We start from the raw sequence: 24,691 nt of genomic DNA, 5'->3' as shown, positions 1-24,691 counted from the left end.
TTTGTCTAAGCGAGACCATGAAATATCTTTTTAATTGTGACCATAATTAGTAGTATTTCACTCTATTAAATGAAAAGAAACACAAAGTTTATGTTTTATGTGAAATTATTAGCAAATACGAAACTATTTTTTTTATTTATTATACTCTCTCTAAAACTTTGTATTCACTTCTATCTTTTTTTTTATGTTGTTTCTTAACTTTGATTTGCTTTTACCATTTTTTTGCTTAGTAATTTTTTTTGCTTTTGTTTTTTCTTTTTTTTTTCTTTTTAAGTGAACGTAAGGATAGCAGGAAAAAGTATGTAAATACAAAGTAGTACCTATATATATTTATATTTATATATAAAGATGCTCAATCAATTGCATAGTTTTTTTTCGTCTTCTAATATTGTTAGTTTTTTTTTATACGGCTCATGTTAATTGTGGACTATAAAGAGGCGCTTAGCTAATTGCACCCTTTGATCGAATGCAATTTACATATACATATTAACTCATATATTCCGTAATTATTAGTAATTTTAAGAGCGTTTTTATAATTTAATTTAAGACGTTTATAGATTATTTAGCTCTAGGATTAGCACATAGAGCCACCAACAGTTCCAAATGTCGCGTGTTTGTGTGGATTGGTGTGTGCGGCAGCTTGCCTTTTAGTCTAGAATATTGTACATTATTTTAGCATGTTTTGTTTTGTCTTGAAATTTTGTTTTATACAATTAACGATGTTTACCCTGCATGCATTTACATTCGGATATATGTATATATATAGTTATTTATATATATACATATCTAAATATATGGGTACTTGCATGTTTTGCATATAGAATAACAACAAATAGAAACACAATGTTTTCCTAATGATTATGAGCCACGTAGAGCCGCTAGACTGACACTAAGAGCAGCACATGGCGTTTAATCAACGACGCCAGGAACGATCCTCAGACTCCTCATCCTCCTCTTCATCTTCGAGCCGCAGTTCTGGCAGAGTATCGCTGCCCAGCAGAGATTCGCTCTCGCTGACCGATGAATGCAACAATTGCTTCGGATTATCCATCTTATCACCAGATGTTGAAGTAGTTAACGCTCCCGGCGACTTGTCAGCCGGTGCGCCCATGGGTACAACGGCGGGAGTTGACACCACTGGTGCCCACGATATCTGCAAATTTTAATTGGGGACGATAAGATAAGATGTAATCTAAAGCTAACAATCAATGTCGACCGTTAGTTGAGACTCACCTGCAGTCGCTTATCTTTGTATATTTTGCCACGGAGCACTGCTTGCTCGGCATTCAGACGTGTAGCGTACGAGATTATTAATTGGGGTATCTCACGGTCCACATCGTGTTTGGATATCTCGCCGAAATGCTAATAACGGGTGTATGGATCAGTAAAATGAACTAGTGAATCTGCTCAGTGTCTAGTGAACTATTATATATTCATAATGCATTCATCATTCAATTCTACTTGGCTAATGTAAACTCTGAGAACTTCTGAGTTCACGTATAATGATATTATGAGGGATTATAATAAATCAGCTACCCAGGTACGGTCGATCACTTACCATATAAAGAGTCGTAAGTAAACGATTGATTTTATAATATATGAATATAAACAGCACTACAATTCACTCCAACTCGAATAGTCTAGTGATTTTGTTTTTTGGTTGCAGCACTCACCTTAAAGTGACCCAGCACAAAATCAGCTTCCTCAGCGGCAAAGCCAGTGACCACAATTGCTTTTGGTCGACGGTCGACGCGGGTTGGCCCCTCGGGATATGTGGCACGTTTACGTGCACCGCCACCGGGCAGCTTGGCACCACCACCGCCAGACAAGGAGCCACCTCCAGTTGAAGCAGAGAGCGTGCGCTGCAGCTCTTCGAGACGCTTCTGTATAGCCGTTGTATCGTTGCCCTCCTGTTGCTGGGCAATTAGCTCGAGCTCCATATCGAGCAGTTCTTTTTTCTGTTGCTCTTTGGTTTTCTTCACGGGAAGCGTTTGCTGCTGTTGTTGCTGCTGTTGCTGGATTTGGGCCTGGAGCTGATCCTGATCAGCATGCACATCTTTGCGCAGCTTATCAATCGTTGCCTGCAGAACTTTGATCGTTTCCAACGTCGGAGCACGCTGCGCATCTTGCTGATCCATACGCTCAACCAGCTCCAGCGCTGTCTTCATCTGCTTCACATAGCTCTGGAGGAGCTCCTGTTTACGCTTGCGCAGCCCATTCGCTAGCTGGTGCATTGCCTTTTGTTGCTCCTCCTGCTTTTTGCGTATTGTCGCAGCATTCACTGCCGGCGTTAGAGCTCTTGCTACACCAGTTGCTGACGCATTGGCCGCTGTCGCGTTTGCATTGAGCTTCAGACGCATAGAGGCGGGTGCTGCGGTGCTTGCCAGTCCCTGCTCCGTAGTTGGTGCTGCCAGTGCATTATTTGTTTCTCCAAGGGGTGTGGCCTGGTTGGGTTGACTGCTGTTGTTGTTCGTGTTCGTTATCTTGGCGCTGTCTGCATTAGGTGTCGGCATTGCAGGCACGTTATGCAAATGATACTGACTCTTGCGATTCACATTCGGGTTGCCCGACTCATTGACGATGTTATTGTTATTGTTGTTATTATTGCTACCGCTATTGCTGTTGTTGTCATTGTGCCAGAAAACCTTGATGAAGCGATTATTGAGCACTGCCTCCGTGCTGCGATAAGCAACATTTGCCTCCGCATGCGTGGAGAATGTTACGATTGCCGCCTCCGGGTCGCCTTCGTATGACACTTGAATATTGACAATTTTGCCAAACTTGGCGAAATGATTGTTCAGATGCGCTATAGTGTTCAGTCCACGCGGCACTTTCCGCAGCTCCAGGGAACTATTGTGCTGTTGCATATTGGGATTGACGCGAGGTCCTAGGCGACTATTGATTGGCAGCTTGCGCATTTTGCTGGGCACATCGGCTATGGCCACACTGTCCTCCAGCTCGAAACGCCGTTTTCCCATGTCAGCAGCCAGCCCACCGCCCCCGCCGCTTCCTACCCCACCTCCAACCCCACCATCCATTACTGGTATGGGTATTAGTTGACGCTGCAACGGCGTTGTCACGGCTGTCGGATTAAAAGGGAATGGCATCATGGGCGGAGGCGCAGGTACTTGCGGCGGCTGGCCTGGCTGGCGCGCATAATCAGCAGGATTGGGCACACCGTGCGGCGCACAGGCACGCACATTTCCACTGAAGGGATTAATGCTTGATGGGCCACCCTGGGGCGGCACGGGTAGTGCCTGTGGTGGACCACCGCCAGGCTGAGGCACGCCGGGCACCCCAGCAGGGCCGCCACGTGCCCAAATCTCAGGTGCATCGGGATTGTACTCGCGCATGGACATCATCAATGCTGAATTGTTTATACCTTCGAATACCACAGGATTAATTCCATGATCCCAGGGGCAGGTCTCGCCGCGCACACAATATCCCTTTTCATCGAAGTCGCGGCAACGTTGACGCCCCATTGCAGCAACAGGATGCGATACGGGCAGTGGCATAGGCGCAGCAGGGGCTACAACGGCAGCAGAGGAGCAAGCCGCTGCTTCCATGTTGTTTGAGCTGTTGTTAATGTTGTTGCTGCTGATGTTGGCACCACGTCGCGCATTGCGCGATTCGGGTGAAATAGAACGACTGCGTGGAGAGTGGCGACTCTTGCCGAATCGTTGAGTGCGCTCATCCATGCTGCTGTTGTTGTTGCTGCTATTGTTGTTGCCGATTCGTCGCCGGTCAAAGTTGTTGGTGCTGTTGGTGCTGTTATTATTGTTGCTTCGTCTATGTCGTTGTTCACTCGTACCACCCGGCGGCGACTTATTGCGGAACTGACGCTGGCTCTTCTCGCGCTCATTGATGCGACGATCTCGCGACCGTGATCGCCTAAACGAACGTTCATTGGAACGGGAACGGGAACGAGATCGAGAACGCAAAGAGGCGCGTCGTCGGCGACTATCACGAGGCTGATTCTCCTTATCAGCGGCATAGGCACCAGCTGGACCGCTGCTGCGCAGAGGCGGACTAGCGCTGCGCACAAAGCCTGATGCGTTGACTGAGCTACCTCCACTAGTACTGCTGTGATGATGATGCATTAGCTGTTGCTGCTGGCTGTGAGAGTCTTTGGTTTTGTGCTGCAATCAAAAGGAACCCATTAGAATCATTGACGGAGTACAGTTGTCTTTACCTACATCGAAGGCTATCTTGGTGCTGTGTGTACCCGTGGTATTGGCATCTGTTGGCATTGCGCTGGACGCTTCGATGGCGGTTTCTCTGCTGCTATTATCGCTTCTTAATTGCTGTTGATTGTTATCGGCTTTTATCACAATGTCTTTTGGCGCGGTTGTTGGTGACGGCGACGGCGGTGATGAGTTAACAACAGCCTCAATCTCAGCTACACCATCTAAATCAGGTTCCAGCTCCAGTTCCGCGATGTTAGCTGTTGATACGGGCATTGGAGTGGGCATTGATAAATACTCCTCGCTGGCAATCGCATCGAATAGACGATCGACGAATCGTGTCGTCTCCTCTGAAAGAAACACATCCAATTGCTCGATCATGATGCGTTTGAGATCTTTATCCGATTTGTCTTTTTTCAGCAACGCGATTACATAGCGCGCCAAAGCCGAGGAGTCAGCATCGCAGCTAATCAAATGCAAATATATAGTAAAAACAAGAAACATTTAATAAAATGTTATTATCGAATTCAATTCAATTACTTACAGTGGTTCGAGCACAACGCTCAACCAATCCTTGAGCTTATCCGAGTTTTCCAATATCATTTTATTGAATGGCCCCAAATGTTGTATGCGTTTTGATTTATACGTTGGTCTGCGCTGTAAATTTCCTTTTTTTTGTCGTTTTAGGGGGCCGAAATATACTTATTTTTAATATGACCTTTGCCACACTCTGCTCACTTTGTCTCTGTCACACTCACTGAAGGGTGTGCTTCGTACCAACTGCACTATACGCTATACGTATATATATATATATATGTGTATGAATGTATATATATATATATATATATGTTCAATATTAGCTAAAATGCTGCAAATACACAAATATATTAGCATGTTATTTACATACGTAAAATTTAAGTAAAGTACTCGCAATACTTCGAATGTTAAAGTTTATTATACACGTTGTATACTATTTATTACTGTTATTGTTATTATTATTGTAGTTGTGGCACAAGGGTAGTACTAGTGGACTTCATTCACACTTATAGTAGGCTGTGCAAACTTTTATTTATTTTCCCATTTATTTTTACTTTACTTTATTGATATAAGTTTTCTTCTATTTTTTTGTCTGACAGCTGGCTTGAAGGCTCACCACTATGGCAGCCATTTGTTTGTGGATGTTCCAATAAGAAAGTTTCTCGATTTTGCCATCCGATACTTTGCTTGCGTACTACAGCCACACACACGCACACACCCATATACGCATATGCGACACACACATTACATTTGCACTCACACATGCAATGGCAGCAGCTAAAATTTTGCGCTCAAATTTTAGGCATTTGCTTTGCTGTTTTCTATATTTCGACACTTTCCACACATACCATATGCACTTAATTAAACTTATACAATAGCTTTTTATAATAAATAACAGTTTTTAATAGTTATTTTTATATTTTTCACTGCACTTTATTGCTAGTTGCAAGGTTGCTTTCTTGACAAGTTGGCTACTGCATATCGCACTCCCAATCGATACAATTCGATATCAAAATCAAAAGCACCTCTGAATGCCTCTAACCGATATTTTTAACGATAGAATCGTTTCATATATCATACCTAACTCGTGCACGCGCCTATTCTTTTGTGAGTAGGTTAAGTTATATTTCAGTATTTGTTGAAATTTATCTATAATGTGCAGCATTGGCGAAGATGACTTTGGCGATGAAGGTGGCACGCATGCAATGTTGCCTAGCTGCTCAGAAACTGGCATTGTTTTAAGGGCTGGCAACTGCAGCAAGTGCGGCCAAAACTCACAACAGCTTTACAAACTAAACTTTCGATCGGCTGAATGTAGTGAATGTTTTCTCAAGTATGTCAGGCACAAATTTCGCGCTGCCTTAGGAGCTGCGAAGGTGCTGCCACGCAATGCTGAAATTTTGCTGGTGATTGATGGTAGCTCAGAGTCTCTGGTGCTACTTGACATGGTGCACTTTGCTCAAACCCAAAATACGTTTAAGCGGTTGCACTGCAATGCCCGTGTTCTTTACGTTGATGCCCATTGCGCGCCCATAAAGGAAGAAGAGAGTCCTCTCCTAGCTCTTAGCGGGCTGCAGCGGCGTTATGAACCCTTTGAGTTTTATGTAATTCAATTAAATGGCGACCCCCAAAGCTTGCAGCTTCTTAAGGACTACACAGTTCGCCAGTTGGACTCGATTCTGGATCAATTTAACAGTTCGACTTCCCGTCAGGACTACATGCAGCAGAAACGTAAATTCCTCGTAGGTGGTGTGGCTATGAAGCTGAAATGCTCACATGTTTTTGAGCCCAGCATAAGTCCCAGCTTGGCTACACAGCTTCTGACATCTGTGGCTCTGGGACGCGGAGCAAGCGTTGCGTTGGATGTCGCCTTGCTGGATGATCGTCTGATGGGAGATGTCAAGTTGTTGCGTCCCTTGAAGGATCTCAATGATCAGGAAGTGCAGTTCTATGTCCATGCAAAAGAGCTTCAAGCATTTCGTGTGCATGATCCTAGTCATTATCCATTATCCAGTAGCTTGCAGAGCTTGACTAGGGACTTTGTGGCCAATCTTCAGTTGAATTATGCATCGACAGTGTCGACAGTTTTTCGGACAGGTGATAAAATTGCCCCTAAACGTAATTCCGAAGAAATTCTGGCTTCATACTGTGCACTTTGTCAATCTCTACTCGATAATAACGTCTCCGACACTTTGCTGGCAATTGAATACTCACGTGCTGTCTCCGAAGTCGGCGTAGAACTAAAGATGAAGAGCAGTTGTGACGTGTTGGAACAACGAGTCTTAGAGCGTTTGAAGGAAAGAGAAGAGCTATGTCATGCATGTCGGAATATACAAGCAGAGCTAAGTAGTGGTACCTTAATCTAATTAAATCGAAGTTTATGTCAAAGTATTTAACTATCTTTTTATAACTTGGCTAGCTGCGCATTTACACGCTTTTGCAGCGGATAATGTCCGTCAAGTGGAGGCACATTGCAAGCAAAGTCCACATGTTGAAAGCTGTATATCATATACCGATTGAAGCGCTTGGCTACAGCGTTGAGTTCACTAATAGAGCACGGCAATACTATGGATTCGTTGTAGATTTCTGGCTCCGGCAAGTACAACTCATCGCCTGGAAGCACGCCAATGAGACAGTCATTTGTGCGATAATAGATGGGCTGAAGCAGTGTAGATCCCTGTGTACTGCGGTCATATGCAAATTGTAGCAACTCTTGCCAACCTTGAATGCTCATCAGACGCGCCGTCTCGTAGAGCAGTATGTATGGTAACCAAATAAGACCCTCTTGACTTTGAAGCCAGGCGTCGGAAGGCTGTATCCAGTAAGCCGCAGCTACTTCAGTTGGTTCAAGTAACAAGTCCACGTAGCAGTTCTCCAAGGCAGCCAAATAGTAAACAGTATCATATTTGCGACTCGAGGCGGATGCTGGTGTACGCCAAATGGACCACTCGTTGAGAGCCCACAGGTCTGGGATAACAGCCAAATGCCGACACAGCACAAGAAATTGCTGTGCATCATTGTGCACTCGCTGCTGCCAATATTCCCGATCGAACAGTTGCACCGGTACCTGCGCTGGCTGTCCACCATTCAAATTCTTGAGATTCTTGCGACACAACAGAATGCCCACTTCCTCAAAGGTTTCTCGTAGCGCTGTCAGGCGAAGTGAGATATCACGTGAGAGCTCTACACCTTGGGTCATGAGCTCCGGTCTACCCATTGATTGCCGGCTGTGCAATAGCTTTAGCTGGTCCCGGGAAACTCCACATTCTTGGAAGTAGATCAACCAATCGGCAGATTCATCTGCCTGGGCATCGAAGACGCCTCCAGGAAAGACACAGTGATTAAGTGCATAAGATGTGCGCTCTGTCCGTTTCATTAGCAATACCTGTCAGTGGAAATCTTTATGTAGTTAAACATGAGTAATACTATTCTTTAGTCTTACGTTATAATCGTATTTCTTTTTTGTATGGAACACTTGTTTGCTTGCCAGTATTAAACTAGCTGAGGGCCTATATTGGATCTGATCTGTGGTAGCCATACCAGCGATTGGCAACTTGTCGTGGCGTTTGTAGCACTAAAAACTAAATAAATCATATTTTATTTTCAACCTTTGCACCGCGCAGCTGAAGTTCAACAGCTGACCAGGTAAATTGGGGATATCGATACATCATATTGTTGACATCAAACAGCTGCCGGGTCGACTGACGACTGACGGTTGGTAAGCTATCGCCAATCGATAGTTGAGTGCACTGGCAGCTTTACCATCAGCTAGATCGATAGATCTAGCTTGAATTCTATTTGTTGTTATTGTTTTTATTACCTAAACTATGCCGAAGAAAGTTGTGGATAAAATTCGTCATTCAGCTAGTCTAATACTTCTGTCCAGGGATACTAAATTTCCACCCAGCAGCTCAGATTATAATGTATGTATATTTTGTTATATATCGCAAAGTCGTAACCTATTTAAATATTTTCAGGCGCTACTCTTTACGCGTAACTCCAAGTCGACCTTCATGCCCGACGCTTCAGTGTTTCCCGGTGGCGTTTGTGAAACTGTGGATAGCTCTCCAGTTTGGCTAAGACACTTTAGTCGCTACGAAGGGAGTGCTGAGAAATTAAAGAAAATATGCAAAGGAGCTGCGAGTACGAAGGGCTCTAATGAAAACCTTAATGCGTAAAGTTGCAAAATTGAATAGTTTATCAAATTGTTGCTTTATTCTTTATTTTTTGTTATAGTGATGTTTCACTACGTTTGACTGCATTACGGGAGACTTTCGAAGAGATGGGTATTTTGCTGTGCCGCGATCGCAAATCTCTGACCAGAACCGATGGCTATGCACAATTCAATGAGCAATTTGATCGACAGCATTGGCAACGTATTGTCCATAACGATGCCAGCAAATATTTGACGCTCTGTGAAGAGTTGGATGTGGTGCCCGATCTGTGGTCGTTGCACGAATGGTCTGCCTGGCGCACGCCATCTACTTTCCAGAAGCGGTTCGAAACCGTCTTCTTTTTAGCTGCTCTCCAAGCCCAGCCGCAGGTGCTAACAGAGCCTAATGAAGTGAAGGATTATAAGGTCTGAACATAACAAGAAATAGAACAAAGCAACAGAAACTACCTGTGGGTAAATGAGCTCGATCAATGATCAGAGTTACGTCTACTCGCTAGCATCAGACTAGACCTGTCTTGATTAGAATAGAAATAGTAATTAGCTAGTATTTTTGTTTCCCAAACTTATGTATATTTAATTTCCTATCTTATATGTATATGATGACCTCAACAGTGGCGTGCTCCTTTGGACTATCTGAAAGCTGCACACAAGAAAGAACTCTGGCTGCCTCCGCCACAATATTACGAACTTTCACGTTGTCTCAACTTTCAGAAGTTGGAACAATTGCGCCTGTTTGCTCAGCACCGTTCATCCGAGAGAGACGTGGTCATCCATCCAGTAATATACAAATGTACAGATGGCTTCGTTCATCTACTACCCGGCGACGACTTGTATCCCTTAGATCCGGATGCGAGTAGCGAAAAAATTGAGACCGGAATATCAATGGCAGAGTTTCGCGCGCTGGCCAAAAAAAATTTGCATCGTTCCGAGCATAAAAATCAGCATGAATCGCAGCTGATCGTCAATTTTGAGTCAGCGGATGGTCACGTTATGCCTTTAGATCCAAAAACTCATTAAATATATGTAATAACAAATAACTTTATTAACAATTTGTAAGTGTAACATGTGTGTAAAGCATCTGTTGCAAGTGTTTGTCCACTATAAAAGACAACAGAGGCTCAATAGGTGCATTTGTTAGTTAAAAGACAAACTATTAATTGTTAAGTTTGAACTCCAAAATAAAAAGTTCCACTTATGCTTTCAAATAATCAAGAAATGGAACAGATTTTATGCGCTTGTTTTCTGGTTTCCCAACCAGTTGAGATTAGAGTAACAATATTGTATATCATATCACTTAGTTCAGAATATTTCTATAGCTGACCATAGAATCTTCGATAAGCCGATAATAAGATAAACCATTGGCCCAGGGGCAAAACTTCTACGTAGATTATTCAAAGCCAAAAACAAGGCAAACAAAGTTTTTGATCAACAGGATCATCTATTTATCGTCTTTTCCATACCAAAGCTGATACAGATAGGAGGCTTCATCGGCATGATCATAACTGCTTTCATATTCCTTTGAAGATGGCTTATTTGCCTCCTTGTGACTGCAATGCACAGCGATAGGATAGAGGGGGTGGGAGAGAATAAAGAGAAAAAGAAACGGTTGTAGAGCCGAACAATTATTAATAATTTTTTCACCTACTCGTAGGATATATAGCCAGGTTGTTGCCAACGATCATGTGGACTCTCCGGCTGCTTGTGGGAGGGGAAACATTTCTTGCATTCGACCAAGGCACGTTCAATGTTCTTCTGTGTGCTGAGCAGCACGCCAAGCTTATTGTCGATCTGCCAGGTGCTGGCGCCTACATGTTCCACCGTGTGCCCGATTGCAGCCAATTGGCGCTGCTGCGTGCTGTTTATGGAACGCAATCCGTGTTCCAACTGGTGCACCTTGCTGGCTGTTAGGCCAGACAACGCCGTCAATTCATCCAGATGGCCGACTTTGTTCTCAATTAGTCGTTGGGACTGCTCCAGCTTCTTCGCCACTTGGACGAGGGCCACTACTTCTTTGAGCACGGACTGCTTGAGCAAGTTGTCCAGCGCTGAGAGACGCAGAGTCACGGATTTGGCAGCCTGATCGAGACTACGCTCATGTTTATTCTGATTGGCATCCACCTTGGAAATCAACTGCTTGATATCCTGCTGGCCACGTGCAAGATTCAAGAGAGCCCAATCCGTTTTATTCTCAGCTGCCCGAATGCTACTAGTCAGGTTACGAATTCCATGGGCCGTAAGATGAAAATTGGCAGCTGTGCTCAACTCGAGTCTCTTGAGGCCATCTTCCAGGCGTTCAATGCCGGCGACATCCTGACCCAACAGCCTCAGCTTACCCTCAATGCCCTTCTGCGAATTACTCATGGCCTGCGCCTTGTTGTCCAATTGTCGTAGAACCTTTGTATTCTCGTCCAAAATGCGACGTATGGCAGCGTTGCTTGTGTCCGGTCGGCTATCCCCATGATTGGGAGGGGCTGCTTCTGCCGCTGCTTCACCTGCCTCTCCTTCCTGTTCCTGGTGAGGGATGACGCAGGAATATTGAGATTTGGCTATTCATTTCTTCAAAAGATCTCACCTGATCCTCTGGCTCCTCCTGAGCCCTGCTGCAGCTAACCAGGCATACAATGAGCAAAACTAGTTGTAGTTTCATGGTTTTCTGCTTATTTGATTCGCTTCGAACTGCGCCACGTTGGCGTGGGTCATGGCTTAAATAGTCAGCGTTGTAACGGAGTAGCACGTGCCGGTTGCACTTTGACCCTATCAGCGACAGCGTAAACTGCTATTATATTCTATTTGATATAAGTTAGAAGTTTATTATCTCTCTTAAGGGACACCCAATATATATTTTGATTTGTGATATCAAAACTTACGACAGCTTCCAGTCTCCATTCTCAATCAGCTACTGCTGCCCTTCAATCTTTGGCGCTTAGCTCTCAGAAACATTAAAATCAAATAGTTCAACGACATTTCGACTGCGAAATAGTTCTGAAAATATGTGTTTGGGCACGTCTTAATATTCTACTATGATTGCTTCTACGTAAAGCCCACTTGATATAGAGCTTTAAGTGAAGGTGCACGAGACGTGCCGAATTTTAGAATTTCCGGCTGCGTGCAGCTGCTGCTGCGTCGTAATCCAATCAACGGGCTCTAAAATTAGTTCATTCACTAAAATTTAAGGCATTTTAAATTAAATAATTATACACTTATATAACTTGATTTGCAGAACGTTGAATTTGTTTCGGACATAGGAACAGAAATGTACTGCATAATGGTGTATGTATATATGTATATACATATGTATGTACGTATAGCTTAAATTTGAAAACATTTCATAGGTACTGGACATTCTAGTCCCGCGTCACCAACGGCATAAATCTGATAACAGTTTATGGAAATGGTTGCATTTGTTATTTATTTTAATTTTTTGTATATAATATAAAGGATTGTTTGTGGAACACTATTCTGATATACTTAGAACCCTTTGTTTGTCGATTTAAGCAGTAAGACAGAGATATTCTGAAAATGTAACTAACAAATGTACAATAGATATACAAAATTGTATTCTTATTCTGTTCTGGCAGCCTTAAGAGAGTATTGGCCTTAACTTTGCTGTAGATATCAAACCAGTGGAAAAAATTTCATGTCACCATGAAGCGTAATTATGTATGTATAATCTGGAGTAAATCAAGAAAGAGGGTCAGCATTATTACCATTCTCTCTGCATTACAGAAATACTAGAGGTTATGTATTAATATACACTAACCCTGGAAGGCTTTCGTTTCTTATGGAATATAAAATATTTTGCTATATGACATAGTATTATAGATAAGTTTTATTTGATATCTCATATACAAAATGTATAATATAATAATAAAAACATCTATATTTTTCGATTTTTTACAATTGTCTAGAAATATTTATACATATTTGAATATTGGCTATATTATATAATTATTCGTCTGCCGTAAAATATCATTCATCAAATTCACAAAATATTAAGTTGAGGTCTTAGTAGCCTTCCGATGGGGAGTTGCTGCCGTGCCAGAATGAATAACGTCCATTTGAAGACACGTCGTGTGCTTGAGGAGAATAGGATTTAGCTGGCTGTGCTGGTGGAGAGGAACCCAAGTGGCGCGGTGGATGCTGCGAATATTGATTCTGGACACATGGCTGCGGATTAGGAGCAGGTCTCTTGCGCTCGGAACCAGATGCAGGACCGGACTGATAATGTTTGTGTGACTCTGAAGTCCAGACTGGGGGATTGGGCTTTGGCTTGGACACGACCGCTGGAACGGATTGATAGGCAGGCACAGTTTCCCAAGGCAGAGGTTGCTGCCAGGAGACGGAACTGGAACTGGTGTGCTTGGCAGGTATGGCTACATAAGAGCTGTAGTTGGGATTTCTAGGTTTGCCGAGTATTGGCTTTGAGGAAGGTACTTGGGCATAGACGCTGGCGTAGTAAGAGCCTTGAAGACAGATAATAAAGTACTTGATATTTAAATTATATAGATTGTAATGCGTTAGACGTACCCTGCTGATTGGGTTCCTTATGGCTCCAAGCCTGTGATCGTGGAGGGGGAGCTACATCTGCCGACTCAACTTCATAGGAGGGATGGGATGAAGAACTAGAATGTTTGGCATAATGAGATTTTTGACGTTGATCGCATGCCTCCAAATCCAACTCGATTCTCTTTTGGGAGACTATCAACTCTCGAAGAGCACTTTCAATTTGCCAGGAATTTAGCGGCTTTAGCTGGGACAGTGCGTGTGTTAACTTCTCAAACTGGGCTTCCTGAGTGCGATTCAAGCTAATCAGCTTACTAGTCAATGTGATCAACTTGATATTGGAATCCTCGCTAATCTCCTTGAGGCGCGCCAAACTCTTCAGTTCCACCTCGATGTTGATTTGGGATGTCTCTAGGCTATCAAAGGAACACTGCAGTCCATTCAATTGTGGCAGTACAGCGCGCGTTATTAATTTTGTCAGATCTAATATATTGTTTTCAATGCTGTGCGCATTCTGTAGTACGTGTTTCTGATACCCATCCAGTTTCTGCTCCAGCCCGCTGATTTGTTGCTTCGTTGAAATCTGCAGACGAGCCAAGCTTCCCAATTCCTTGGACACACGATCAGAATGTATACCAGACTTAAGTGTGATGTTATTCAACGCCTCCTGAACAACCACAGATTGTGCATCGAGAAAAAGGTTGAGTTTGTCCAGTTGGCCATCTACATTTTTGATCGCATCCAGCCAGCCACGTTGCTGTTCGAGGCTGTTTTTAATGTTTTCGTTTGTGGCATCGATGTGACGGAGAAGCGCTTTGGTTTCATTTAACTCCTTTGTGTTCTCTGCAAGCATTCGCTCGATACTTTGTGCACTTCCTGCACAGATGCAGCTCAACCAAATGATGGTTAATGCAAGATTCATAACTGCTTTGACTTACAAGTGACAGACGCATGTGCCTTGGGATGAAAGCTGCTCGCCCTTAAATACGCGAACCTATTGGGCAGCTGCGGTAGCACGTGTCTGTCAGCATCTTGAACTATCTAGCAAGTGAGTTTTTTGTGTTGTGGGCACATAATAAATGCATATTATTTGGGCTGTTTCTCGTTCATCGAAGTTTTTTGAAGAGTCGGCACGAATTTAAATGTCAGTGTTGATAAACCCATGTAGCTGTCATCCGTTACATTCAGGAGCAACAAGTAACCGCAGCCGATAGTATGTAGCTCTAGTGCCGATAACCGATGATTCCTTGTCGATGATTTGTTGTCAGCTGTCAGCACTACCTTTTGCAGCTGTTTAGAGAGTAGGCGCTGACTGGGTGAAAAAGAAAAATATATTTCTTCTAGAAAGAGAAGTCAACATATACTGTGTATAATAATAAATGCAAAAGTCGTTTATTTGTATTAGTGGTGTCCGAATTTCGTTTTACATTTCATCATTAAGTACGCACTGCTGTAAGTAAAGCGAAAGACGTGAGCAAAGTTCAACAAAAAACTTTCGGAGCGACAAGAAGCAAAGCAAACTTGCAAGATGGAAACCCAACAAAAGCAACAAAATACGATCGAGGCTGATGCAACAGCCGATACGTCATTTCTGGGTGCCGCATTTCGGGAAATCTTCTACAGTCCGATGAATCTGGCATTGCTGTCCATCATTTGTTTCCTGGTTTATAAGATAGTGCGTGATCGCTGCGAGGGCCCGGGATCTCGGGACTCGGCACAGAAACCGGCGGAGCCGCAGTTGCCGAAATTGCGCCGAGACTTCACTATCAAGGAGCTGCGCGAATACGATGGCAACCAACCGGATGGTCGTGTTTTGGTTGCGGTCAATGGTAATGTCTATGACGTCACAAAGGGCAAACGTTTCTATGGACCTGGGGGACCATATGCCACATTTGCCGGACGCGATGCATCACGAAATTTAGCCACTTTCAGTGTGGTACCCAACGATAAAGATGAGTACGATGATCTGAGCGACCTTAACATGATGGAAATGGACTCGGTGCGTGATTGGGAAATGCAATTCAAGGAGAAGTACGACTTTGTCGGTAAATTGCTGCGTAATGGTGAGCAGCCGACGAACTATGATAACGATAGCAACGATGAAGATGAGAATATCGACGGCGGCAGCAAGAAAGACAACTAAGTGGCAAAACGGGAGGTGTATGAAAGGCATGAAAAACTTTTGCTGCTTAACGATGATTAGCACAAAAGGCGACAAGTGGCGTTCGACTTGGCAATCTAGTTAGAATTTTACACCGAAACACACACACACACACGCATCCCTTACACCCTCAGTGTCATAGGCAAGCTGTAAAAACATCTAGACCTAATAGAAAACTATGTTATAAGATTTATATGTATGTTAAACAAACAAACAAACCCAAAAAAAAAGGAATATATATAAAAAAGGTAAAAATTATTGTTGGTATATTCAAATCAAAATTGTTCAACAAATTGTATGCTTAAATATGTAGAACAGTAAAGACACATAAACCCTGGCACTCATCGTAAATGGTCTACAAAATCACATTAAATAAAGCCAGAATAACATGAAATGTCTAAAGCTGATTAAATATATAAATATATATGTATATGTATGTACAAATGTACTTGCGAACACGTTGAATGCAAATTCTTTACTTAATAGTTGCGAGGGCTGGCTATTAGATTGTGCATAGGCTAGTCAACCGCTTTAGTTGACTAAATTGGTAGCAAATTAGTTAAAATACACTGGAGTTCCATAAAATATCTTTACATGTACATTTATATGTACATACTATTATCATAAACAATTAATGTATTTACATAGGTGCAGCTGTACCCCCGCCCTAAACATACATATGTATGTAAATTTTGAGCCACTCGATAGCTAAGTAATCGCATAGCTATCGATATCGTTGTTGTCGGCGCAATAAGGTAATCCAATCAGTAGCTAGCAACAGGTTGTATTGATAACGAATCAAATACTCGAAGCAGTCTAAAAACCTAAACTAAATATTAAGTAAAAATCATGCAAGCCAGCGGAAGCACAGCGAATTCGAGTCCTAGGTGGCGTCTTTCGGCGAGCCTCATCATAGTGACGCCCGAAGCAGCAGCTGGCGAGGATTACAATGTTCGTGGCAAATCTGCAAAGAATAACTATTGCCTTTGTATATTTAATTTTGGCATTCTTTAGGTGCTCATGTTAAAGCGTACTGATGCGACAGCCATGGCTACTAACCAAACGGTTTTTCCTGGCGGATTGCTGGAAGTGGAGGCGGATGAGAGCGTTGCCTGGCTTCAGTACTTCGAGGAGTTTGGTGTTTTTCAAGCGTCGCTGCGTGGTCTGGTCCTGATTAGCGAACAAAGGCCAACCATATTAGCTCCACAGGGTACAGGTTGCTATGATCGTTTCTTTAAACGTTCTAAAATTTGGGCGCGGTGAGTACAAGGTGCAAATTATATGCAAATTCTATCTAATCTCTGTGCTTGATTAGGGAGATAACTCTGCGCTTGGCGGCTTTGCGTGAGTGCTTTGAGGAAGTTGGAGTACTGCTGTGTCGCAATCGAGCTCAGGTTCATCAAACGGCTGCATTTGCTCAGGCAGCACAGCTGGATGCAGATTTTCTGAAGACCTGGCAAGCTCGCGTGCACAGCAACCCCAGTGATTTTTTGGCCCTATGTCGACATTTAGAAGTAGTTCCCGATTTATGGGCGTTGCACGAATGGTCAGCCTGGGCGAGTCCCGCGTTTGTTAAGAACGGGTGAATCATTCAACGAATCCAAATTTTTAATTTACTATAATGAACATTTTTACTTTTTAGTTATGAGACTGTTTTCTATATGGTCTTCCTGCAATCGCAGCCAAGCCTGCTTATAGAACCCACCGAGGTGAAGGAGGGTCTAGTAAGCCAAGCAGTTCTTCAATCTATATGGTAATCGTATCTTAATCGTATATTTATTGAACAACTTGCAGTGGCGCTCACCTCTTGAACTACTACGATTGCATCAAAATCAGGAACTGTTTTTATTGCCGCCTCAAATCTATGAGCTCGGTCGCCTGTGCTCCATCAACGATTTTCAGAAGCTATGTCACTTTGCCTCGCAGCGCGGTCAACTGGGCTGCACAATGTTTATGCCAGTGGGTTACGTATGCAGCGATGGCATGGTATTTGCGTTGCCAGGTTAACTTTAACTTTGCATTTAGCTTTAGGCTCAAGTGCTAGCTTTTAATTTCTTCGATTATTTGCAGGCGACGACTTATATGTGCCGGAACCACATTTGGTCACCAAGCCCATTGAGTTTTCTGGAACTGTTGCCGAGCTGAATGGCCGCTCCAAACATTTGCATCGCTACGAGTCTACGACAGCAACTGATTTTCAAATACATATCAATATTCCAACTTTGAATGGGCATCTGGTTCCTAAGCAACTACCAAATGAAAAGTGCAAGCTATAGGCCTTCAAGTTTAACCTAAAAATGAGCATTTCATTTTAGTTTTTGTTAAGCTAAATACCAGAGTTTCATCTAAAGTATGTATTTAAATAAAAAAATGTAAATATTAATGTAAATGTAAGGGCAAACCATGCACACTGTAAATATTAATATAATTGTATATAGAGTATGGAAGTTTAAAGTCCTTGCCATTTATTGTCCAATGGTATTTTGATTTAAAAAATAACAGTCAACAAAATTTAAGTATTAAATAATGCAAAACATATATGCTATAGATAAATATATATGTATATGAAGAATTTGAGTTTATACTTTTTATTGTAAGTGGCATATGCATATGCATTTTAATTTGTTTCAAGTTAGGATAATCTAATGCATTTATTTTGTTTTCTAAATTGTATAGAACATTACTAGTTTATTATTATTTTTATTGTAGTTTAAAATATCATTTTTATTTTAACAAATTTAATTAATTATTTATTTAAAATTAAATTTTAGTGCGTAATATACATAGTTTTATATAATTCAGATTATTTATATTTTAATCTAAAGTTTCCCATTTCATGATGTTAGCATGCTTTTAATAATTTGTTTTTTATTTCCCAAAGATCTTTCCTTTTAGCTTTTTCAGGCTATATTTATTTGAATAATAATTTCCATTCCCAGTTGCTTTAATGCTTTTTAGCCCTCCCCACTACAAAGCTTATGCTAGGCAAGAGGTCAAAGAAAATGTGTGACCTCTGCTTAGCATAGATAAGGATTCTAACTGTGACCCGCAGTTAACGGGGAGCAGCGACAAATTGTTATTTTGTTATTATTTTAAGCGGATTTGGTAGGTCGTCAAGTGCTTCAATTTAATTAGACTTTTATAGACGTAGCGCTTATTTTTAATTAAAAGAAATGGTTTAGTTTAAGCTTAAGACTAACATAGGTTAGGTTAGCTCAAATTCACTCCAGTAAATCTGTGTGCAAATGTACTTCAAAGGCGAAAAGTCGCGTATATATGTAAATAACTGTATACATTGGCATATATATGTATATGTATATATGTATATCAAGTGGGGGACGTACTGCGTCTAACCGCAAATCAGAGCAAGCAGATAATTTCATCCCATTAAGAATGCATTTAAATCAATTTGCGGTCCAACCCTCGGCTCAGTGCCGCCACCTGTCGTGTGACTTTGTGCGCTTTACCAGCCAGTCAGTGAGCCAGTGAACCGCCACCCGCCAACCCACCCATTCTCTCATTCAACTACGCTTAAAAATCAAAAACTCTCAAAAGCAATCCCACTCCCCTCCCGGTTTCGTTCGCTCCTTTTCGCTCCCTCACTCCACCTGCTGGGCTTGGTGCGTGTCTGGGTAACTGTTTGTTGTGCATTGTGCGAGTGTGCCCAGCCCTCAAAAATCTCAAGTTGCCGTAGGGGAGACTCTTCGGCTGCTGTCTGTGTCGGTAACAATTACTTCGTTTAATTTAACCTTTTGTGGGTTTTCCGGCGTTTATTGTTCTGCTGTTGCCGCCGTGTTCATTTAATATCGATTAATTATGCTATTATGTTCACAGGACGATAGCATTATCAAACAATTAACATGGCCCCGAAACACTATTTGGTGTGGTTGGCAGCGCCAGGGAGTGCCAGGCAGAGCCGGGCAACAAAGCTGCTCATAAATTAGAAAATAAATTAAAATATGCGACAAACGTCGTGCAGGCAAGCGAAGCAATGAGTTATGAGCTCTGCTGCTGCTAGTGTCTCTAAAGCCGCTTAAAATGTAATAAGACGCATGCCTGGCTTGGCAAAATTACGCCAGGACGACAGGTGCGGCAGCTACTTGATTTATGCTGGAGAAGGTGGACATATCCGTCTCCCACACTCTACTGCCTGGCTAACTGTAATTGAATTTTGAGCTCATTTTCATTTTCATTTCCGTTTTCAGCATAATGCTGATTTACGTGGTCCACTGATAAGTGTCGTGCCAAGAAATTGGCTTATTAATTGCCAGCCAGCTACGTCTAAAATGCATATCACGTACTTTTCCTTTCGGCTAGTTGGCTTTGTCAAAGCAAAGCCCAATTATAGTGATTATTGCGGATAGGCAGACTAGTGAGAGCAGCGGACAGATAGACAGAGAGTCAAGAAGGAGCACGCAGCCGCCAGCCGCCAGCCGCCAGCCGCCAGTGCTGCAAGTGACATGAATACCAAAAACAGTTGGTAATCAATGGCGCATCAAGCTCAAAAGTAATTGGCAACGCGATGCGGCATTGACAGGCATTAAAGGAATTGTCCGCCGCCACAAACGACTTCCCACGGGTCTAACTAAACACACTTGTAAGTAAAGCTCCTCCCCCGCAGGCCCAGCCCACGTAAACAGTTGGAGATTTATTTTTATTGTGCGCATTGTTTGCACTCGACTTGAACCAGGCACACACACTCATGCATACATACATATGTATAACACCCACCAACACTGCCTCGACTAAATGAGTATTACCGCAATAAATCGCCACAATTCATTTAAGGGCAATGCCGGCCAACCCTTAAATCAGCACCAAAGCAGCTGCAAACTGTTGATGAGACACACACACACACACACAAACGCATACATTCATACACACATATGTACATATATAACCGTAGAGATCTATGCCCCACACGTGCGGCAGACCGTGAACCTGTAACGGCATTTTCAACTCTCATGTCAAATTGTCACTGGGGACCCAAGGAGGAAGACGAAACATGCGCTAAGCACCAGCCGGGGGGCGATCCAATTGCTGCCAGCTTGTCGTACAAATTGCATCAATTGACTTGCGTGTTCAACATTATGTGCAAATTGTGGGTGGCTGCCGTCAGTTGGACTAATGTCCTACACGATTTTCTAATGATTTCTTTATTTAGCTTGGCTGTAGACAGCGATTTTCCGCGAGAGGAGAGAGAGAGAGAGAGAGAGAGAGAGAGAGGGAGAGGGACTATCGACTTGCATTTGCTACATACGATCCTTTGATTAGTTGGCAGCGCGGATTAAAAGTGTTTTGAAAATATCGTAAAAAGTTGAATTTCGACTCGATGAGACGAGTTGCATTGTAAACAAACATTGAACATGTAACACGAACAACAAAGAAGCGAACGAAAAGACCAAAATAAACACAAAAGCAACTATGAAACAAGCCAAACAGGCGAGAGCAATTTGCAGGTGTCATCTGAGCTTGCAGCGAGAATGTAATGGAAGTCCTTAGCATATGCATCCACACACGAGTCACTCGCCCATGTATGTGTGCATGTATGTATGCATGCATGTGTATAAATTTGCAACTCTGCATGTCGCTTGGAATGTGAGAGTGTGTGCATATGTGTGCATATGTATATGCATCTATGTATGTATGTATGTACATATTTGCGCTTTCCACAAGGCATAGCTGTAAGGCACATTCCATGTTGCTGTAAGTGCGAGCGAGAGTGCCTGCAGGGCGTTGCTATACTTTATTAAATTACGAATTATGCGCTATTGGAACAATGTATTGTTCCTTGCGTTGTCTCGCACTAATTTCTATACCGTTAACCGGCATACCTGCCTGGGCGCCATTATTGCTTTTTGTTTTGCTTGTGCATCTGTTGTTGTACTAGGGAGTCGGTTGCCTCTGCTTGCAGTTCACTTTCCAGTCTGGGACCTGCGCAAAAGCTGTGCTGGGAAACTGTTTTCGGTAGGTTGCTCTTCTTTTTTTGTTGTACATTGGGGTAGGTGGTGTCTGCTGGTATCCCCTAAGCAGCCCTTCCCCTGCCCGGCATTATGTTGTCACGGATTTCAATTGCATTCCATGGAAAGGCTGCACACACACACAGATAATTACACATACTTGCACATTCGTTTGCCATGTGCAGCATTTGCAATTTTGTTAGCGACGACGCGCCGTCACTTTTAGCAAATTTCCATTGTCTGCGCAAAAAATTGTGACCTTGTAACTTGGTTTTAATTGCGATTGTGAATGCATTTTTGAGGCGCTACGTTTGAAGTCTCAACAATTGAACAAAATAATGCAAACAAAACATGAATAAGCAAACCTCCTCTATTCATATTCTTATCGCTCCACAGACATCTCGTCTAGCAAACTTGTCCAACTGTCGAAACATTTGCTTCATCCAATTGAAGGCATTTGAGAAACTGGCCACATAGTTGAGAGACCCTTTTCAAAAATCCATCCAATTTGCCCTGCATAATGCGTAACATGTGCGTCTCATATTTCCTTTAAACGGTGATAGGTGGATCCGGGCGCTGGGCGCTGGGCGCCGGGAGCTGGGAGCAGCGTTTAAGAAACCATAAATTTGACGGCAATAACGGATAAAGTATGTTTATTTCGATATTAGGCTAAGCAGCAAACGAAGCTGGTCGTAAAAGGGCTACATAAAAAGAAGTGAAGAATCTGATAGATTGAAGTATACCCTATATTTAACAAATATTTAAATATATTCAAGTTTCTTTTTTGCTTAAAATTATATTACTTAAGAAATTTATTTTTCATTTCATTTTCTTATCGACGTTGTCGAGGAAACTTTGCAATCTCGTTAGCTAGTTATAATTTTGTAATCCCATAGACTGTTAAGATAGCTGTCATTTATATTAAGGATAAGCACAAGAAAATTGTATTCGTGACATGGTCTATTATTACAATTGAACAATTAAATATATGTAGACATTCAAACCCAATATACCCTTGCTCGCCATTTTGCAATAGGTATTGGGCATAAAAACGGTTGCAAAAGAACTGCGACATTGTTAGGGGTAAAGATTTTTCGACTTCCTTCTTAAAACTCTTTAACACTTGATTTCACTTCCTGACTATGTCATGCACAGAGTGTGTGTGTGTGTGTGTGTGTGTTGGTGGGTGAGTGGTTTGGCATATGAATATGAATTGTAATAGATTTAGATAGGGATCAGAGCCAAAAAGGGAACCAGTGAATGGAACAGCCGCACCGTAAAATCTAACAAATTGATAAAGAATAAAAAGAAAGATATCTTTGGAAATGTTCTTTTTGGACAAAGCTGCTTAGCAGCCGCAAAGAAATATTGTAAAAACTTGAAAGAAACTTGCTGAAGAAAATTAATTTATTTTTATAATGAAAAATAAAGAAAAACTTAAGCTAAATGAATTTTGGAGAGTCAATTGAAATAAAAAATAATTTAAAGCCTGAATATAAGTATATCAATATATTTGTGTGTGTGCGCAAAATCTTTTTAAGCGGGAAGCATATCGAATTTGACACTCAAAAATGAGGCGAAAAAGAAATGTAAAAAAAAATATAGGAAATATAAAGTAAAGACGTTGATATAAATTATATGGCACTTGCCACGTGTCGTTGATTGTGCAACAGCAGCAACAACAACAACAACAACGGCAATCGGTAAAGTGTGAAAAAATGCCGGCAATGGGGCTCAAGGACTCTATAATATGGCCAACACGCCCATCGCCCATCGCCCATCGCCCAGCGTCTTGTCTGCCAGTTGATGCGTGAAATATTCCTTCTTTATTTTCTCACTCGGCTCAACAGAAAATTTAATTCGTGCGGAAATTCAGTCAATTTAAAGGCGCTACTCACAGTCGCACACACATACATGTCGCAGGAGGGCGACGCCCTTGCGGCACGCCCACTTCGCCCACTTGCTGGTGGAAACCAGCAGGGTTCATTGCATCCCTTTTGGCAGAGTCCGGGCCGCTTAATCCGTTTTATTGTGGCAATAAAACTACAATACAAATTGTTTGAATGAGATTGAACAACATTTGAATTGAACATGAAATGAAGCTCGATTCGGCTTCTGATCTAAGGATTCCTCAGCAAATGTCGATATTTATAGATTTTGTGGCAAAAATGAAATTGGGTCTCGTTGGTGTTTTTACTTTTTTTTACTGCCACTTAATTTATGTTAAGAGTTGAATATGTCTGTAGGACGATTTTGCTAAACAGAGAATGGTCAGATTTGAGGACGTCAATAAACCATTTCTAGGACTTTAGGTAGAAATGCTGGGTTGACAACTAATTACAGAGACACAGCTGCAGATGCAGATACAGAATGTTCAGGAAAGAGTTGATGATTTCTCTAAGAAAGTGTTACGCTGCAAAAGACCTGACATTGGAACAATTTACCCAACTCACAAGAAACCTACAATTAATTATTTATCATAATTAAAATGGCACTTGATAACGATAGGACTTGTTCATACTTGAGAATATTATATCGGCTTTCTGGGAGGCGGCTCAAAACACTTTAAGGAAATGCAGATACTAAGATGCATTTAGAGTTGCTAACACGAGTTTAACAATTGAAACAAATAACTTGAGTTTCATGTTTGCATGACTGAAAATTTCCAGTGGCCGAAGTCTGATCATTTGAATTTCATCTGGCACAATGTAAACATATTAAAAGTTGCTTCCTTGATTACAGTTTGAGATGCACTGGATGGGAAGCCCCATTAAGAACGGCCAATAAAAATTGGTCGGAAACAAGGTCAGAAGCACCAATGGACAACGCTGGCCCGGGCGTTCTTTTATAATCTACATGTTTATGGCTATTTGCGTTTTGACCTCCGCTAAGTCGAGATAAGCCATAATTTGATTAACTCCCCCTCCTCTGCTCACTGGCCGTTGGCTGTTGGCCGATTCCGAAGCAAGGGGTAAAAATGCGTTAAGTGAATAAAAATATGTAAAACATAATTCAAACAATGTTTTTGTCCACAGCCCCACACCGAGAGAGAGAAAGAGAGAGAGAGAGCAAGGCAGGCCCATAAAATGGGATGTGTGTGCATCATAAACGGGTTGCGACACCCGGAGAGATACGCGCCCCTCGGCAGGTCGCCACTCCCCAGGGCCGTTAC

The 24,691-nt window shown here is 42.3% G+C and overlaps 8 protein-coding genes and 1 long non-coding RNA gene across 11 annotated transcripts; 5 read left to right on the top strand and 4 right to left on the bottom strand.

Annotated features, from left to right (window-relative positions):
- Positions 1-87: 87 nt before the first annotated feature.
- Positions 88-5,710, bottom strand: swm (Zinc finger protein swm). 2 transcript variants are annotated; one of them, XM_018003560.2, is made up of 6 exons: positions 5,570-5,710; positions 4,729-4,976; positions 4,197-4,650; positions 1,674-4,139; positions 1,234-1,362; positions 88-1,153 (listed from the first exon to the last, which is right to left on the bottom strand). In XM_018003560.2, the coding sequence occupies exons 2-6, from the start codon at positions 4,785-4,787 to the stop codon at positions 914-916; spliced, it is 3,348 nt and encodes a 1,115-aa protein (XP_017859049.1). In that variant the 5' UTR covers positions 4,788-4,976; positions 5,570-5,710; the 3' UTR covers positions 88-913. The 2 variants fall into 2 exon arrangements, with proteins under 2 accessions (XP_017859049.1, XP_089319805.1); XM_089463679.1 differs by having other exon boundaries at positions 5,654-5,677.
- On the bottom strand, positions 5,012-8,295 carry LOC108611885 (acyl-coenzyme A diphosphatase NUDT19). Its single transcript, XM_018004712.2, has 3 exons — positions 8,164-8,295; positions 5,570-8,106; positions 5,012-5,052 (listed from the first exon to the last, which is right to left on the bottom strand). Exons 1-2 carry the CDS (start codon positions 8,257-8,259, stop codon positions 7,126-7,128), a joined length of 1,077 nt encoding a protein of 358 aa, XP_017860201.1. The 5' UTR covers positions 8,260-8,295; the 3' UTR covers positions 5,012-5,052; positions 5,570-7,125.
- On the top strand, positions 5,876-7,112 carry Ctu2 (Cytosolic thiouridylase subunit 2). The gene has a single exon (XM_018004711.2). The coding sequence runs from the start codon at positions 5,876-5,878 to the stop codon at positions 7,085-7,087; it is 1,212 nt and encodes a 403-aa protein (XP_017860200.1). The 3' UTR covers positions 7,088-7,112.
- Positions 8,296-8,401: 106 nt separating the features above from the next.
- On the top strand, positions 8,402-9,932 carry LOC108611886 (acyl-coenzyme A diphosphatase NUDT19). The gene is made up of 4 exons (XM_018004713.2): positions 8,402-8,644; positions 8,699-8,895; positions 8,958-9,300; positions 9,508-9,932. The coding sequence occupies exons 1-4, from the start codon at positions 8,549-8,551 to the stop codon at positions 9,910-9,912; spliced, it is 1,041 nt and encodes a 346-aa protein (XP_017860202.1). The 5' UTR covers positions 8,402-8,548; the 3' UTR covers positions 9,913-9,932.
- On the bottom strand, positions 9,914-11,626 carry LOC108610212 (uncharacterized). Of its 2 annotated transcripts, none has more exons than XM_018002168.2 (3): positions 11,468-11,626; positions 10,541-11,406; positions 9,914-10,442 (listed from the first exon to the last, which is right to left on the bottom strand). In XM_018002168.2, exons 1-3 carry the CDS (start codon positions 11,540-11,542, stop codon positions 10,334-10,336), a joined length of 1,050 nt encoding a protein of 349 aa, XP_017857657.1. In that variant the 5' UTR covers positions 11,543-11,626; the 3' UTR covers positions 9,914-10,333. The 2 variants fall into 2 exon arrangements, with proteins under 2 accessions (XP_017857657.1, XP_017857658.1); XM_018002169.2 differs by having other exon boundaries at positions 10,541-11,400; positions 11,468-11,587.
- Positions 11,627-11,659: 33 nt separating this feature from the next.
- On the top strand, positions 11,660-12,795 carry LOC149270026 (uncharacterized). Its single transcript, XR_016268953.1, has 2 exons — positions 11,660-12,555; positions 12,622-12,795. It is a non-coding gene; the product is annotated as an uncharacterized LOC149270026 (long non-coding RNA).
- On the bottom strand, positions 12,751-14,528 carry LOC108609685 (uncharacterized). The gene is made up of 2 exons (XM_018001408.2): positions 13,423-14,528; positions 12,751-13,358 (listed from the first exon to the last, which is right to left on the bottom strand). Exons 1-2 carry the CDS (start codon positions 14,318-14,320, stop codon positions 12,901-12,903), a joined length of 1,356 nt encoding a protein of 451 aa, XP_017856897.1. The 5' UTR covers positions 14,321-14,528; the 3' UTR covers positions 12,751-12,900.
- A 124-nt stretch (positions 14,529-14,652) lies between these two features.
- MSBP (membrane steroid binding protein) lies at positions 14,653-15,953 on the top strand. Its single transcript, XM_018002176.2, has one exon. It carries the CDS (start codon positions 14,927-14,929, stop codon positions 15,539-15,541), a length of 615 nt encoding a protein of 204 aa, XP_017857665.1. The 5' UTR covers positions 14,653-14,926; the 3' UTR covers positions 15,542-15,953.
- A 197-nt stretch (positions 15,954-16,150) lies between these two features.
- Positions 16,151-19,895, top strand: LOC108610211 (acyl-coenzyme A diphosphatase NUDT19). The gene is made up of 6 exons (XM_018002167.2): positions 16,151-16,510; positions 16,574-16,818; positions 16,875-17,141; positions 17,202-17,283; positions 17,354-17,561; positions 17,630-19,895. The coding sequence occupies exons 1-6, from the start codon at positions 16,409-16,411 to the stop codon at positions 17,833-17,835; spliced, it is 1,110 nt and encodes a 369-aa protein (XP_017857656.1). The 5' UTR covers positions 16,151-16,408; the 3' UTR covers positions 17,836-19,895.
- The last annotated feature ends 4,796 nt before the right edge of the window (positions 19,896-24,691 follow it).

Source organism: Drosophila arizonae, chromosome 3 (assembly GCF_054131065.1).
Source record: "Drosophila arizonae isolate 15081-1271.41 chromosome 3, UAZ_ARI_1.0, whole genome shotgun sequence".
Taxonomy (NCBI): domain Eukaryota; kingdom Metazoa; phylum Arthropoda; class Insecta; order Diptera; family Drosophilidae; genus Drosophila; species Drosophila arizonae.
The sequence above is the reverse complement of the archived record's forward strand: the minus strand, read 5'-3'. Positions and strand labels throughout refer to the sequence as shown.

Coding starts and splice junctions, on each gene's coding strand:
- swm (XM_018003560.2), bottom strand. CDS start 4,787: ATGATATTGGAAAACTCGGATAAGCTCAAGGATTGGTTGAGCGTTGTG. Junction 4,140..4,196: donor GCACCAAGATAGCCTTCGAT/GTAGGTAAAGAC, acceptor TTTTGATTGCAG/CACAAAACCAAAGACTCTCA. Junction 1,154..1,233: donor ACAAAGATAAGCGACTGCAG/GTGAGTCTCAAC, acceptor TAAAATTTGCAG/ATATCGTGGGCACCAGTGGT.
- Ctu2 (XM_018004711.2), top strand. CDS start 5,876: ATGTGCAGCATTGGCGAAGATGACTTTGGCGATGAAGGTGGCACGCAT.
- LOC108611885 (XM_018004712.2), bottom strand. CDS start 8,259: ATGGCTACCACAGATCAGATCCAATATAGGCCCTCAGCTAGTTTAATA. Junction 8,107..8,163: donor AAAAGAAATACGATTATAAC/GTAAGACTAAAG, acceptor TTCCACTGACAG/GTATTGCTAATGAAACGGAC.
- LOC108611886 (XM_018004713.2), top strand. CDS start 8,549: ATGCCGAAGAAAGTTGTGGATAAAATTCGTCATTCAGCTAGTCTAATA. Junction 8,645..8,698: donor CCAGCAGCTCAGATTATAAT/GTATGTATATTT, acceptor AAATATTTTCAG/GCGCTACTCTTTACGCGTAA. Junction 9,301..9,507: donor ATGAAGTGAAGGATTATAAG/GTCTGAACATAA, acceptor TGACCTCAACAG/TGGCGTGCTCCTTTGGACTA.
- LOC108610212 (XM_018002168.2), bottom strand. CDS start 11,542: ATGAAACTACAACTAGTTTTGCTCATTGTATGCCTGGTTAGCTGCAGC. Junction 11,407..11,467: donor AGGAGGAGCCAGAGGATCAG/GTGAGATCTTTT, acceptor ATCCCTCACCAG/GAACAGGAAGGAGAGGCAGG. Junction 10,443..10,540: donor CCTGGCTATATATCCTACGA/GTAGGTGAAAAA, acceptor TGTGCATTGCAG/TCACAAGGAGGCAAATAAGC.
- LOC108609685 (XM_018001408.2), bottom strand. CDS start 14,320: ATGAATCTTGCATTAACCATCATTTGGTTGAGCTGCATCTGTGCAGGA. Junction 13,359..13,422: donor TAAGGAACCCAATCAGCAGG/GTACGTCTAACG, acceptor TCTGTCTTCAAG/GCTCTTACTACGCCAGCGTC.
- MSBP (XM_018002176.2), top strand. CDS start 14,927: ATGGAAACCCAACAAAAGCAACAAAATACGATCGAGGCTGATGCAACA.
- LOC108610211 (XM_018002167.2), top strand. CDS start 16,409: ATGCAAGCCAGCGGAAGCACAGCGAATTCGAGTCCTAGGTGGCGTCTT. Junction 16,511..16,573: donor CAGCTGGCGAGGATTACAAT/GTTCGTGGCAAA, acceptor GGCATTCTTTAG/GTGCTCATGTTAAAGCGTAC. Junction 16,819..16,874: donor CGTTCTAAAATTTGGGCGCG/GTGAGTACAAGG, acceptor GTGCTTGATTAG/GGAGATAACTCTGCGCTTGG.